We start from the raw sequence: 12992 nt of genomic DNA on the forward strand, positions 1-12992 counted from the left end.
TCAGAAAATGAATGGGTAAAGAAAATTGCAAGCAGTCAACCTCAGAAACTAAAAGGGAATTAAAACAAATAAAGGGCTCTTTGCTTAGTAAATAAATAGGAGATAATGACACTTTACGTAGTGTATAAAAATAGTATTAAGATGGAGAAATATTATATGGAAAAAATATAACTATAATAATAGAGGGTTGTATTGAAATAATATAAAAATACATGAGTAAAGTCAGGAGAATGAAGTATCTACCCATCAAAAGGGATTGAAATAACAGTCTGTTGAATAGAAGAACTTTAATTTCTGAGTCAAAACTTGTGGGTGATGATAATGGAGAAAGTGTGATTAAGGATGCTGTGACATCTTTGTGAAACAAGAAGCTTTGTGCAAAATTGGAGGCAGGTGAAAAATAAATGAGACTTTTGCAAGAATATTAGAGTCACTATTAAAATCATCATAGAAAAGATAAGAGTAATAATGAATTAGTTTGGCTGAAACTAATCAAGTGTTAAAAGGTTTAACTAAGTGGACAATAGTAAGAAGGAAACGAAATGAGGAAAGTAGGCCCATTAATTTTTAAGAAGCTAATAGGTCAGAAAAAAATAGCTGAGAATTCAGAATCTCTTAAAAAGAAAATAAGGATGTTGAACTCCCAACACCAATGTGTACTACATAGCTGTATCCCCAGGGACCCTGTATTGGTCATACTTGGTAAGGTACACATGAAGAGATAGACTTTGGCCCAAAGACCTTACAAGCTTTTCACTGTTTGTTTTTATGTTGTTTAGTTTTTCTAGGTTCTTCTCTAATCCATTCCTCACCCTTAATTTTCACCACTGTGCAGCAATTTTCCCTTCTGCAGTGCCAGTCCTTCCCATTTCAGTGTGTGTCTCTAGTGCTCTCATCATTCTGTTTGCTCTGTCTTCCCTGTGCCGTGTCCCCCCCATAGTCTAGTCAGATGTAAGGTGATCACAGAAATCTTTATGTTCCTTTGTTCAAAGCACCTCAGCACAGTTCTTCATTTCTACTTTCTGCCTGACAATTGTGTTCATGGCTTTGTCATCCCAGTCAGTGGGAGTACAAGAACTAGCAGCATCCTGGTATCCTTTTTGAGCGCACGCACTGGATAGTTTTGTTGAATGCTGTTCTGTCACGATGTTCAAAGCAAACATCTACTGCAATGCAGCTGTTTGAGCTCTGCCTGCACTCGGTACTATTTTTGTTTGCTGTTCAACACATTTTCTTAAACCTCTTTTAGTAAACTCAGATACGTGCTGCAAGCTGATTGCTCTTCAGAGAAAAGCATAATCCCTAGGAGCTGCCTGCCTTGGCAAGCATGTACATGCTTTTTAATATGTCAACAGTCAGTTATTTAAGCAGTGGTTTTTCTCCTCAGTTTGTGTTAGCCTGGCCCAACACTTAAATATTTTTTTCATTTGCCTTCACTTAAGGAGATCAGATGAATGTCCAGAATTGTAAATTTGACAACTGTGGATCCTTGCAGTCCTAGCTCAGATGATTTAGTTATTCTACCTTTTACACTCCATTAGAGATATATTAGAATACTAGTATTTCAGAACCAGGATCATGCAATTGATATTACTCACAAGAGCAGTCCCATATTCTCTAAAACCACATGTTGACTTTCTGGAGAGAGTTTTCATTGGCTAATTTTTCCTTTTTCCCTGCCACAGTGCATTCCTGCCTGAGTAAAACAGTTTACCTCCACAACCTCAGGAGAAAAGTTACTGGTCTGCTGTTTTTCCCAATCAAGATAATTTCACATTAAAGGATATTGCTCTGTGCATGCCCAGGGCCTCATCTGTAATCATCCTTCAAATCTGCAGTTTGTTCAATAATTAACTTGTTGCTATAAGGCTCGTACAGAGTACAAGTAGTTCAGTTCTTTATGTAAAATCATCTGCTGATTTGAGAATGGTTTAAAATATTTTCCTTTGGGAATATTGTTTTATTTTTTCATTACAATAATGAAAGAAATGGAAGCTGTTTTCATGTCTTAGCCAAGTTAGAAGCATTGGAGATTAGAGTCCTCCACCTCTTTCAAAGAATGAGACCTGCTACAATGGATTTTTTCATGTCATGTCTGGAACTCTTTTTCCGAAGAAAAGTAGCTGTTACAGTGCTTAAAATACATTGATAGCATGATCAAAAATAGGTACTGCTGTCTGGTGCGGAATGATTACATTTTTGAGATCTGGATTTATTCCCTTCAGGTGTTCATTAGTGATAAGGGCTGTCATTTGAATCTTTGACAGCATCGGTAGTAACATTTATATTGTAATTTAACCAAGTATTGGAACACTAGCATAACCTTCTTGATTTTTAGGGGGCTTTAGGACACTGTGGGTTTCCCCTTCCTCCCCCCCCCCCTTCCTATTACAGGAGTGTCTCATCTACAGCTGGTGAGAAATTGTGGGAACTAAGACTTCACCTCAAGATGCAGTGCCAAGACCCTGGCACGCTTCATCCTTTTCCTCCATACTAAGTTATATTTCCTACTACTTATTACAGCTGCTTCCTCCACTTAGTCCCCTTTGGGGTCAGCCCACAGTAAAGTAGTTAAGGTAAATATTGAGCTGACTGGAAGGAGTCATGGACAACACATCCCTACTGCCACATCCTCTCTGTCCTTGCTGTTACCAGAGGCAACACAAGTGGCATTCTCCCCTTGCTGGGAAGAAGTGTTTGAGGAAGGAAAGTGGGGGTAAGGACCTGGTCCAGGAGCCTTAGATAATCCAGGCCTGATCGCATGGAGAGTATCTTTTCCAGAAGTATTTCTGCCTGACAACTTTGAAGTAACAGTACTGTGACAGTAACATGCCACCTCTCTTGAACATGGCTATTTCGATAGATTTGATTGTATTGATAAAGCCCTTGTATCTTGTGTATAAGAGCACAAACATCTAGTTTGTCTCTTTGTTTTTCCCTTAGTATTCACAGTTTGCTCTGGGCACTTGCAGCATTTAGAAAGAATATCAGTCTGATTTGTTGCCTGCAAGAGAGTCTAATTAAAACAAGAGAGCAGGATGGGAATTGATGACACATAGTGCAGCTGAGCTGCTCCAAAAGCTGAACATGGCAGCTGTGGTTTTCGTCATTTGCAAAGCCTCAGCCAACACGTTGGCCCACAGAGTTAAAATAAATGTCTAATTATGTTGTTTAATTATTTTGGTTCCAAATTCCTGCTTGAAAAGTATTGCAAAAGATGTGAGAGAAGCACTGAGAGTGCCATTATCGTGATGGTGGCTTGCCAATAAATCAGAAATCACGACGCTTTCTCTTAGTCAGGTTCCTTCCCTCCCTGTGCTGGGTGGTCAGGCTGCAGAGGAAGAGTGCATGTGCTTGAACCAGTCTCCAAGCCCTCTCCCCTCCCCTGTCACTTGGCACTGACTCACAGCACTGTTTTTCAACATGATGCTAATTAGCTGCTGAGGAGCGAGATACTGTGAACGCTAAGAGAAAAGACAGAAAAAGACTTCAAAGATGTTAACCTTTTTTTTTTTTAATTATATTGTGAAAATAATAAAAGAAGTATCTAATCACTGCTTCCTGGATCCAGCTATTTCTTGTATGCAGGGAGACATTGCTCCAGGTTATTCTGGGGCGAGGAGGTTATGGCTTTCTTCTTTGATTTGTATGGACTAGTTATTCAGTGGACCAAAGAGAGGGAGCAAATATGGATTGCTGGGTTAAGTCTGGTGGCTAAACTTGAACAAGATTCTACTAGTTTGCCAAGTAGAGAAAAATTGATGCAGCAAGAGAAACTGAGATTCCTGCATCAGAGCAGCCTTTTGGGAGGTGAATTGCCTTAGGTCTAAGTCCAGTTTGGGACATGAAGACCTTTTCATACACAGCTTAAGCAAATGCTCTTGATTAAAGTTATGAAAACAATTAGGTGCTTCAGACTCTCTGTTGTTTTAGCCCATAGTCACAAAATTACTTACCAGTAAAGTTATTAATCCTATCCAGACTAATGAGTCTCCTCTCTTTGTACAAAGGCTGTCTATCAGTTAAGATGTTTGTGAATCAACTGTTCATCTGAATTGTCTTTATCAAGAACCCTGGAAAAAAAGTGACTTTTCACACATAAATGGTTCCCACTGGTTGTGTGTATTTAATTAAGTAGGGGTGCACTACAGCTGTAATGTGTTATTCTTAATTTGCCATTCTTCAAATAGCTTGATGGCAGATGAATGTTGAATACATTGTCAAAAACTAGGGAAAAAAATCCTTAAGAAAGACTTCTGTTTTTCATCTGATTCTATTTGTCTTTTCTTTTCCCAGTGTTAAAGTTCTTCCCTTCCCCCATCAGGAAAATTCTGCATGACATGAATGAAGATTACTCATATAGTCAGTGCCCAACTTGCTATTAATTTGTATGATCAAGGAGACCTCTGAAATGTTCAAGGAATACTTAGAGTCAAACATTTACAGTCATCAAACTCATGATTAATGCACAAATAAATTGTGACTGTAGGTGATGAACCTGGTGAGCTATCTTGAGATCATTGTTTTGTTCCCCCATAAACTGAATTTCACATTTCTCATAACTATACTGAGACCTTTCTGTTTCTACATGGAATTAATAAGAGGGGAAAATGAAAGCTAGAGCACCAAGAAGCCAGGTCTATTCAGAATCCAATATTTTGACTTATTTTGAATGATGCACATTTTGCACTCCAAAGGGATTTACAGTTGTTATTATTGTGAAGAAAAACTGGCGTTTTTCTGCAGAGATTTGTCTCCAGAGTTTATTGTCTGTTTGCTGCTGATCTCTCTGCAGCTAATGGAATATTGGTACTACAAACAGTGACTGCACACTGCAGCTGATTGATTTCTTAATACTTCTTTTGGAGCATGTGGTCAGTCAGCTGTATTCTCCTTTTTTCAATCAAGGTTTTCTGATTTCAATTCTCAGTTTCCTCCCCGAACAGATGCTTTTTGTAACTGAGCATTATGAAAAGACTTTCTGAAAAGTCTACATAGAAGGAAAAGTAGGTTTAATTTCTTTTGTTCTAGTCTGATCCTGTGGGGAGTTTTAATGTGATGACTGTAGAGAAATCTTGGTACTCATCTGAGAGTGGTAAGAATTTAAATGAGAGATTTTTATTTCTCTTAACCTGGAGATAGCATAAATTAAAATTTGATAAAATGCACAAATTAGAGTAAAATTAAATTTTTTCCACTGCCTTTGGGTCTCTTAATCTTGCCAGTCCCTCTCCTTATTTCTCTTTTTGCATGTGCACATCTGTGAGTAGTATTTTATTCTCAAATATATTTCAGGATTTATTCATGTTTATCCACATACCAGCCACAGTGCCTTATCTTTAAGGCAAATAATTTTCAAATAATCCAAAGTAAATCTAAAATAGTATTTTATTTTCTGCACCTTTTAGCATTACTTTTCTACGAAAGAAGTGAAAACAACTCTTAGATTTGTGGTAAGAGCAGAGTCCATGCAATGGGACATTAAAATATACCATGATAGTTCCTGCTCACTAAAATCCCTGATCTGATACCAGTTCATAAGCAGTTGAAGGAGACCAAAACTAATCTTAACTTCACCTTTCCAAATGTGAATTTTCTCCCATATATGACTACTTCACCTCTTGGTTGGTGAGAATGCACTTTCTTACTTTCAAAGGCTTACACTTACTCCTGCCCACTGTAAAGTAGGACTTTACATACAACATGAGGCTGGTGTGGTAGGATGTGTTGCTGTGATGTGTAACTACTGCTAGAAAGACAAAGTGTGTACCAGGTTGCAGCTCATCTCTCTGCTCTATGAAGATGTGTTGCTTACCAGATGCAACAAGTATGAAGCCGCTAGACCTGAGATTTCATTCTGCTACAGGGCACAGAAAGGCAACCATGCTTCCTAACAACAGCAATCTGCTTTCACCCTTGAATGTTTATGCAAGAAAAGACCACAGCTAATCTCACACAGTGTATGCGTTGAAAAAATACTTCATCAAAACTGTGTCAGCTTTAAATTTTCAAGTTGAATATTACCCTGGATTTTCAAACACCTTGTTAAGCAATGGATATATTCAAGTTCTTGCAATTCTAGAGGAGTGAAAGTTTGACAGCATGGCAATGGGGCACCCTGTGAGCATGAAAAGAGTAACAGGTGAGATTTTCGAGGCAAGTATATAATTAAGCTAGCAAAAGGGACACTGAAAGCTCTTATAATAAGGATTGCTTTTCACATCACAATCGATGCTTGAAAACGTTGTGGATAATTTTTTCTTTTGAAAAGGCTACAGTAAAATGGAAATGGAGAAAGAAAGAAAAAAATGAAAATGTAGTATATTCAGACATTTTTCTGTCAGACTGTTAATGCCTGCTGTCCTTAGTGCAACTTTTCTGCTGTTAAAGTAAAATAAAAAAAAATTCCCTCTCTTATTTTTCAGTGAAGAATTTTAAAAGACTGATAAGGATACATTCTTGCAAGATATTCTTATCCAGAGCATCTCTGGAAGTGCCTGGTACTTCAGTGAAACATTAAGGCATCCCACGTTGTTTCCTTTCCAGTTTTCAAAATTCTCCCACATGGGGATACTCACTGGTTGCCCTGGCTCATCATACCATCCATTTGCTGTATCTCTTTCAACTTCAAGTGTATGTTTACATAGTTAAGTCATGTGCTCTGCAAATGAAATGCTCAGCTAAAATCCAGTCAGGAGGCTGCTGTTGGTGGATGCAGAGTTTTTCCTTGAAATCAGTTGCCCTCTTCAATGAGGAATTGCCAGGATCTCCCCTCTTCTAGGTTCCTTATTCATCCACAGAGGTGGTTGGGCCAATCTCAACTTTAACTTTCAACTCAAAATCACATGAGAGCAGCTTTGGCTGTTTCTATCTTAGGTTTCTAAACTAGAGTACAAATGAGTGCTAGCATGGCAGCTGCAAGATGTGTGGTGTGTGACTGTGAAGGCTGGGTAACTTCACTGTAGGGACACTCGTACTTGCTTGGGTCTAGATACATAGGGACTTGCCTGGAAATCTGGCTTTGCAGCACTTAACTTGACTCTAGGAATGAGGGAGAACTCTTTAAGAGATCAACCCACTCAGATAAAGAATAATTTGCATATAGCAGCAAGCTTTAGAAATGTCACTACCATGATTTTTACCTTATTTTAATGGTAGCCAGAATTAGATGCATGAAATTTTGCTGAAATACATGACTGAGTGAAATTCTAGCTGATTATTTTATTTTTTTTCCTCATAATTAGATGCCTTTTGATATTTTTACTTGAAAATAGTTTTCATTCTTTAATAGGAAGTAAAACCACGACCAAGGGGCATAGTGTATCTTTGAACACTCTATTTAACAAGTTTTCTCTTTCAAGGTTCAAAGAATTAAAATTATGATCTGTGTGAAATTATACATAAGCCTTCTTCAGAATGCTTCCTTTATGATCTCTTAGTTTACATTTCTTTAACATTATTTGTTATTTAAAATATAACTTGTCTTATTTACATAGATGCTTGAATTTCATGTTACAGTAGCAATACCACACTCCACGTAATTCATTTCCAGTTGAGCTTCCCTCTGCTTGAGTGTTTAAAAAAACATTGGGCTTTCTGTATTTTATCTTTTAATGCCTCCCGCAGTCTGCAATAACCATTCAAGAAATACACTGTGTGTCATGGCCTATTGGTTTAATTTAAAAATCTAAATTTGGAGACTCCACATGCTATGCTTTCAGTTTTTCTAGTGTAAAGCTGTCCTATAATGGGAAATTGGCAATGCACTTCACCATCACTGAAAAAAAAATCAGCATTGATATAGTAGAAACAGAGTAGAAAAATACTTTGACTGTGTCATACTTGGTGAAAAGTAGTATAGATATAACTGTGAAACCTGCTAAGGCTTCTAAAAAATTCCAGCTGTTTTAAGGCAACCTCTGCCTTGGGGGATTGAATGCCCTGAGGTGGCATGTGACATGGCAGCACCAGGCAGAGATACTCACACGAGTCAGGAGGTACTATTGGAGTATCAGCAAATCAGCATGCCTGTGCCAGTGTGGTTACTGCCTGCATTTCTCCCTGTTTGGAGTGTCCAGCTTGTGCTGCATGATAATAATGGCTCTTGGGGACAGCTTTTGTGAAGACATGTCCAATGGCTGTGAGTGTAAACACAGCAATTGAAGAGCATCTTAAGTCACCATTTACCTTCAGGACAGAATTTTACCTTCAGGACAGTTCCCAAATACCTTTTTTGCTTGACTAGACTTGCTCATGTGGTACTTAAAATCCTGGGGATAATGACAGTCAACAAAGCAAATTTGCACCCTCAGCAAGTTTTCCAGGGACACCAAACTGTGTGCTGCCATCACCAAGCTGGAAGGAAGCGATGCCATCCAGAGGAACCTTGACAGGATTGAGAGGTGGGCCTATGTGAACCTCATGAAGTTCAATAAGGCCAAGTGCAAGGTCCTGCACCTGGGCAGTCCCAAGCACAAGTGCGGGCTAGATGGAGGATGGATTAAGAGCAGCTCTATGGAGAAAGTCCAGGGGATGTTGGACAAGGAACTTAACATGAGCCAGCAATGTGTGCTTGGATCCCAGAAAGCCAGCCATGTCCTGGGCTGCACCAAAAGAAGCATGGCCAGCAGGTTGAGGGAGGTGATTCTGCTTTTCTACTCCACTCTCATGAGATCCCCACCTGAAATATTGTATCCAGCTCTGGAGCCCCCAGTGTAAGAAGGTCGTGGACCTGCTGGAGCAAGTTCACCCGAGGGCCATGAAGATGATCAGAGGGCTGGAGTACCTCTCCTATGAAGACAGACTGAAAGAGTTTGGGTTGTTCAGCCTGGAGGAGACTCAAGGGAGACTCTATAGCAGCCTTCCAGTACCTAAAGTGGCTACAAGAGAGTTGGAGAGGGACCTTTTTGCAAGGCCATATGGTGATGAGACAAGAGGGAATGGCTTCAAACTGAAGGAGGGAAGATTTAGATTAGTGTTAGGAAGAAATTCTTTACCCAGAGAGTAGTGAGTAAGTGGAACAGGTTTCCCAGAGTTGTGAATGAACCACTCCAGGAAACATTCAAGGCCAGGCTGGGTGAGGTTTTGAGCAACCTTGTGGAAGGTGTCCCTATGGCAGGGGGATTGAAACTAAATTATCTCTAAGATCCCTTCCAAACCAAACTATTCTATTATTCTATGGCAGTGTCCCATCCAGGTGGGTGTTAAAGGTCTCGTTTGTCCTGTATGTCTAAGCCTTTACCTTATCTGGCATTGGAAAGGAATATACTGAAGTCAAGAATCTTGGAAAAGCAGAATATTCTGAGTTGGAAGGGACCCACAAGGATCATCGAGTCCAACTCCTGGTCCTGCACAGGACTATCTCCAAGAGTCAAACCATGTGCCTGAAAGCATTGTTCAAGTACTTCTTGACCTGACCAAGGTCGAGCTTGGTGCTGTGACCACTTCCCTGGGGAACCTGTTCCAATACTCAACAACCCTGGGGCTGAAAAACCTTTTCCTAATATCCAACCTAAACCTCCCCTGACACAACTTGAGGCCATCCCCTCGGGTCCTGTCACTGATCATCACAGAGAAGAGATCAGTGTCTGCCCCTCCTCTTCCCCTCATGAAGAAGCTGTAGACTGCAATGAGGTCTTCCCTCAGGCTCCTCTTCTCCAGGTCGAACAGACCAAGTGACATCAGCCACTCCTCATATGGCTTCCCCTCAAGGCCCTTTACCATCTTCATTGGCTTCCTTTGGACAGTCTCTAACAGCTTAATATCTTTCTTATATGGAGGTGCCCAAAGCTGCACACAATATTCAAGGTGACACACCAGTTCAGAGCAGAGCAGGACAATCCCCTCCCTGGCCCAGCTGGCAATGCTTTGCCTGATGACACCTGGGACACGGTTGGCCCTCCTGGCTACCAGGGCACTGCTGACTTAATTTTCCGTCAACCACGACCCCCAGGTCCCTTTCTGCAGCACTGCTTTCCAGCATTTTATTCACCAGTCTGTGCATCCAGGGTTGCCCCATCCTAGGTGCAGAATCCGGCACTTCCCTGATCTGTACTACAGAGGAAAGCTGATTGGTAAGCAAAGCACACAAAAACCAAAGGTAGACACAGTTGATATCTAAAGCGTGGCAAGCAAGTCTGTAAGAGCTCCTGCCACAACCCCAGCACTGTAAACTGACTCTAGATAGCTCAGATCAGTAAGGGGCTCAGTCTAGATTATTACATGCCTGTAACTGTCTAGTATATCACTGATTAATCTTGGCACATCAGCTTCTGATCCATTTGAAGGGCAATTTCCCTCGCAGCAGCCTCCCAGATACCACCTAGGCATAAGTTTATGTACAAAACTGAAAATCTGGGCATTTTTAGGGTTCACCTAATGGATAGGATGGGGTTCCTTGTCATAATGTGGTAGGAACCTGTTCTGGGAAAAGAAGTTGGTTTGCATGTAGAGGTTCAGTGACACCTTGGAATGAGGGAAATTCACGTTAAATGCTTCCAGTATGTGTGTCCTGCCACAGGGGAATGCCCTCCAATGACACAGAGCATTGGATAAGTTGTCACCTGTGTCATAGCTTTGCCATTGTTCAGGCACAAGTTAAAGTTTTATGGGTACAAAAGAGGAAAGAAGAGTATAGTTTGACTCTTGGTATATCTACTTAATGTTCTGCAAACAGAAGCAAGCTTCAGATGTTAAACTGGCTGAACCTGAGACGGCTCTCAGCCAAAGCTATGTAGCTCTAGGTATTGCATTGCTGACTCTACACTAATCAGTAATCTGAAAGGCAGAATTTCTTTAGGCTGTGTCCACTGCCACTCCAACACAACTAGAGAATATTGAACCTGCTGATAGAGCAGGCAGGTGAACTGCTTGAAGAACAAGAGCACCTGGCTTTGACGGGCTTGGAGAAGGCCTTGGACTCCAGTCAGCAACCTCCAACTGTTTCTGGGCTTGTAGCTGTTCTCCTTCATCTGTGTCACAGAAATCATACCAGGTTTGGATTGATCACAGCATGATCAAAGCCATGCTGTGACAATAAGCAATTTGAGCTTCCTTTTTTACTGTTCCTGGCTAGACCACTACTGAGCTTTTAAGTGTTTATAGCTTTATAACTTAGTTACTTATCTCCAGGTCACATCACATGCTGTGTATTGATTACAAATTGATTTTTGCTAATTTGTAACCTAACTTTTAAAAATAAAGCTATTGAAGAATCACATTCAAAGGCCTTGTTTCTTCACTTAGTGTTGGCTCAAATGCTATATCACTTTTTTCTCTTTTGTGATCAGTTTAGTACATAGAGCTGTTACATATTTAGTAGGCATTTTCATTTGCAGATTTTTTTTCTTTTTAGACAACACATTTTTGTAAAACAGTGGAAATCTTTTACAGATTAATCTGTAAAAGATTAATCTGTGCTTTTCTTTTCAGATGGTCTGAGTATTAACATTCCATAAATAGCCCAATTTTCCCTCTGAGTTGGTAAGTAGTCAAATACTTCTGCTAAGGACATTTTTACTTTATCATCCAGAATGTGAACAAATTATATTTACTGGTGTAAATGGAATGCAATTATTGGTGTAAATGGAAGTAAAATATGTGAGTATTTTTCTAATTTAGTTTGGTTAATCTCATCTTCAGTGCTACTAAGTAATTGCTTGAGCAACTATCAAGACAAAAACTCTTAACAAGCTCATAGACTCATATATTGCTGTAGTATACCAATTTATGTTGCATCAGCATCATCCACCAAGAAGAGATTCCAGCCTCTGATCTCAGGAACCTTAAAATGCTTTTTATTTGCATTAAGGAAACTCTAAGAAATACAAAAATTCGAATTCAATCTCATTGTGGAATTTCTGTGTTCAGCAGCTGAAATGTCACTATCTGACATCTAAAAAATCGTGTGTTAATTCCAGACATACACATTACCTATGAGGTTATATCTCATTTATGTTAGTTACATAGACTGAAGGCTTAGTGCCATCGAAAGCATCTCCTGATCTTTTGTTCGTTTGCTCATGTTGCCTTTTTACTCTGATGCTTTAATAATATAGTAAGTTCTAGGATTTGGGGGACCTGTTTCTGCAGTTCCAAGAAAGATAGTTTATGGAGCCAAAACTTGAAGGTCCAAAAGTGACAATGGATAAGAGTGGAGTGCGTACCAGCTGGTAGTCTAGGCATGGCACAGATAATTACAAGTAAAACCAAGACTGATAAATATTTGTGCCAGTATAACCCATCCTGGAGTGGAAGTATGTTGTGCCAGGCTATGCAAAAAAAAAACCCCAAAGCTTCTTTCTCTATATCTGTACTAACTGGGGGGTCCAAATAACAGATGTAATAACTTTTCAGAGCTTTTATAAGGAAATTAAAACAAATGCTTGGCTATTCTAGTTCTATTACATTCTAAAATGCATTTAGATATAAGAACATGATCAGACTTCATCCTGGGGAATGATCATCTGATTCTGATCACCTGCATTGAGGAAAGATGAATTTGAAACATAGCTGATTCAGGGTAAGACTACTAGTGCAGTTGGGTGACTAGGAGGCTTCTTACGCGACAGAAGCTATGCTGGTGTGTCCCTGTCAGATTAAAGCTGAAGGATGACAGCTATCTGATAATTTAATTAGTATCTAATACATTGCAGATTCAATATCAGGTGAAGAAGAAGGTAATTGACAGATGATTATTTTGGTTTGCTTTATCCTGATTTTGATAACTTTTCATTCTTTTTTCATAGTTCTAATCCAATTCTTAAGATCACTGTCAAACATCTGTCTTACAAGGACCATACTTACGCAATTCTGGTACAAACAACCTGCAGCATAATGATCCTTGCAGGGTTACTCCAGACAAGAATATGAAAGAACCAAATGCTTTGTGACCAGTGATTTTCCTCTACCTACAAGGAAGCTTATGGACTCCTTTTTTTATATATTCTTAATTTTCCTGGTGTTTATAACCCTCATTTAATTCATTTGTCTCC

General features: G+C 39.6%; 1 protein-coding gene across 1 annotated transcript in view; it reads left to right on the top strand.

Moving 5' to 3' along the window:
* Nucleotides 1–12791, top strand: part of GABRA4 (gamma-aminobutyric acid type A receptor alpha4 subunit) — a 72852-nt gene extending 60061 nt beyond the window's left edge. Inside the window, exons 12-13 of the mRNA XM_017804301.1 lie at nt 11431–11481; nt 12766–12791. Of these exons, the coding sequence (XP_017659790.1) occupies nt 11431–11446 (16 nt within the window). The 3' untranslated portion in view covers nt 11447–11481; nt 12766–12791. The remainder of the gene's footprint in view (nt 1–11430; nt 11482–12765) is intronic.
* Nucleotides 12792–12992: the final 201 nt, after the last annotated feature.

Source organism: Lepidothrix coronata, unplaced genomic scaffold (genome assembly GCF_001604755.1).
Source record: "Lepidothrix coronata isolate B3197 unplaced genomic scaffold, Lepidothrix_coronata-1.0 Scaffold0, whole genome shotgun sequence".
In the NCBI taxonomy this organism is placed as follows: domain Eukaryota; kingdom Metazoa; phylum Chordata; class Aves; order Passeriformes; family Pipridae; genus Lepidothrix; species Lepidothrix coronata.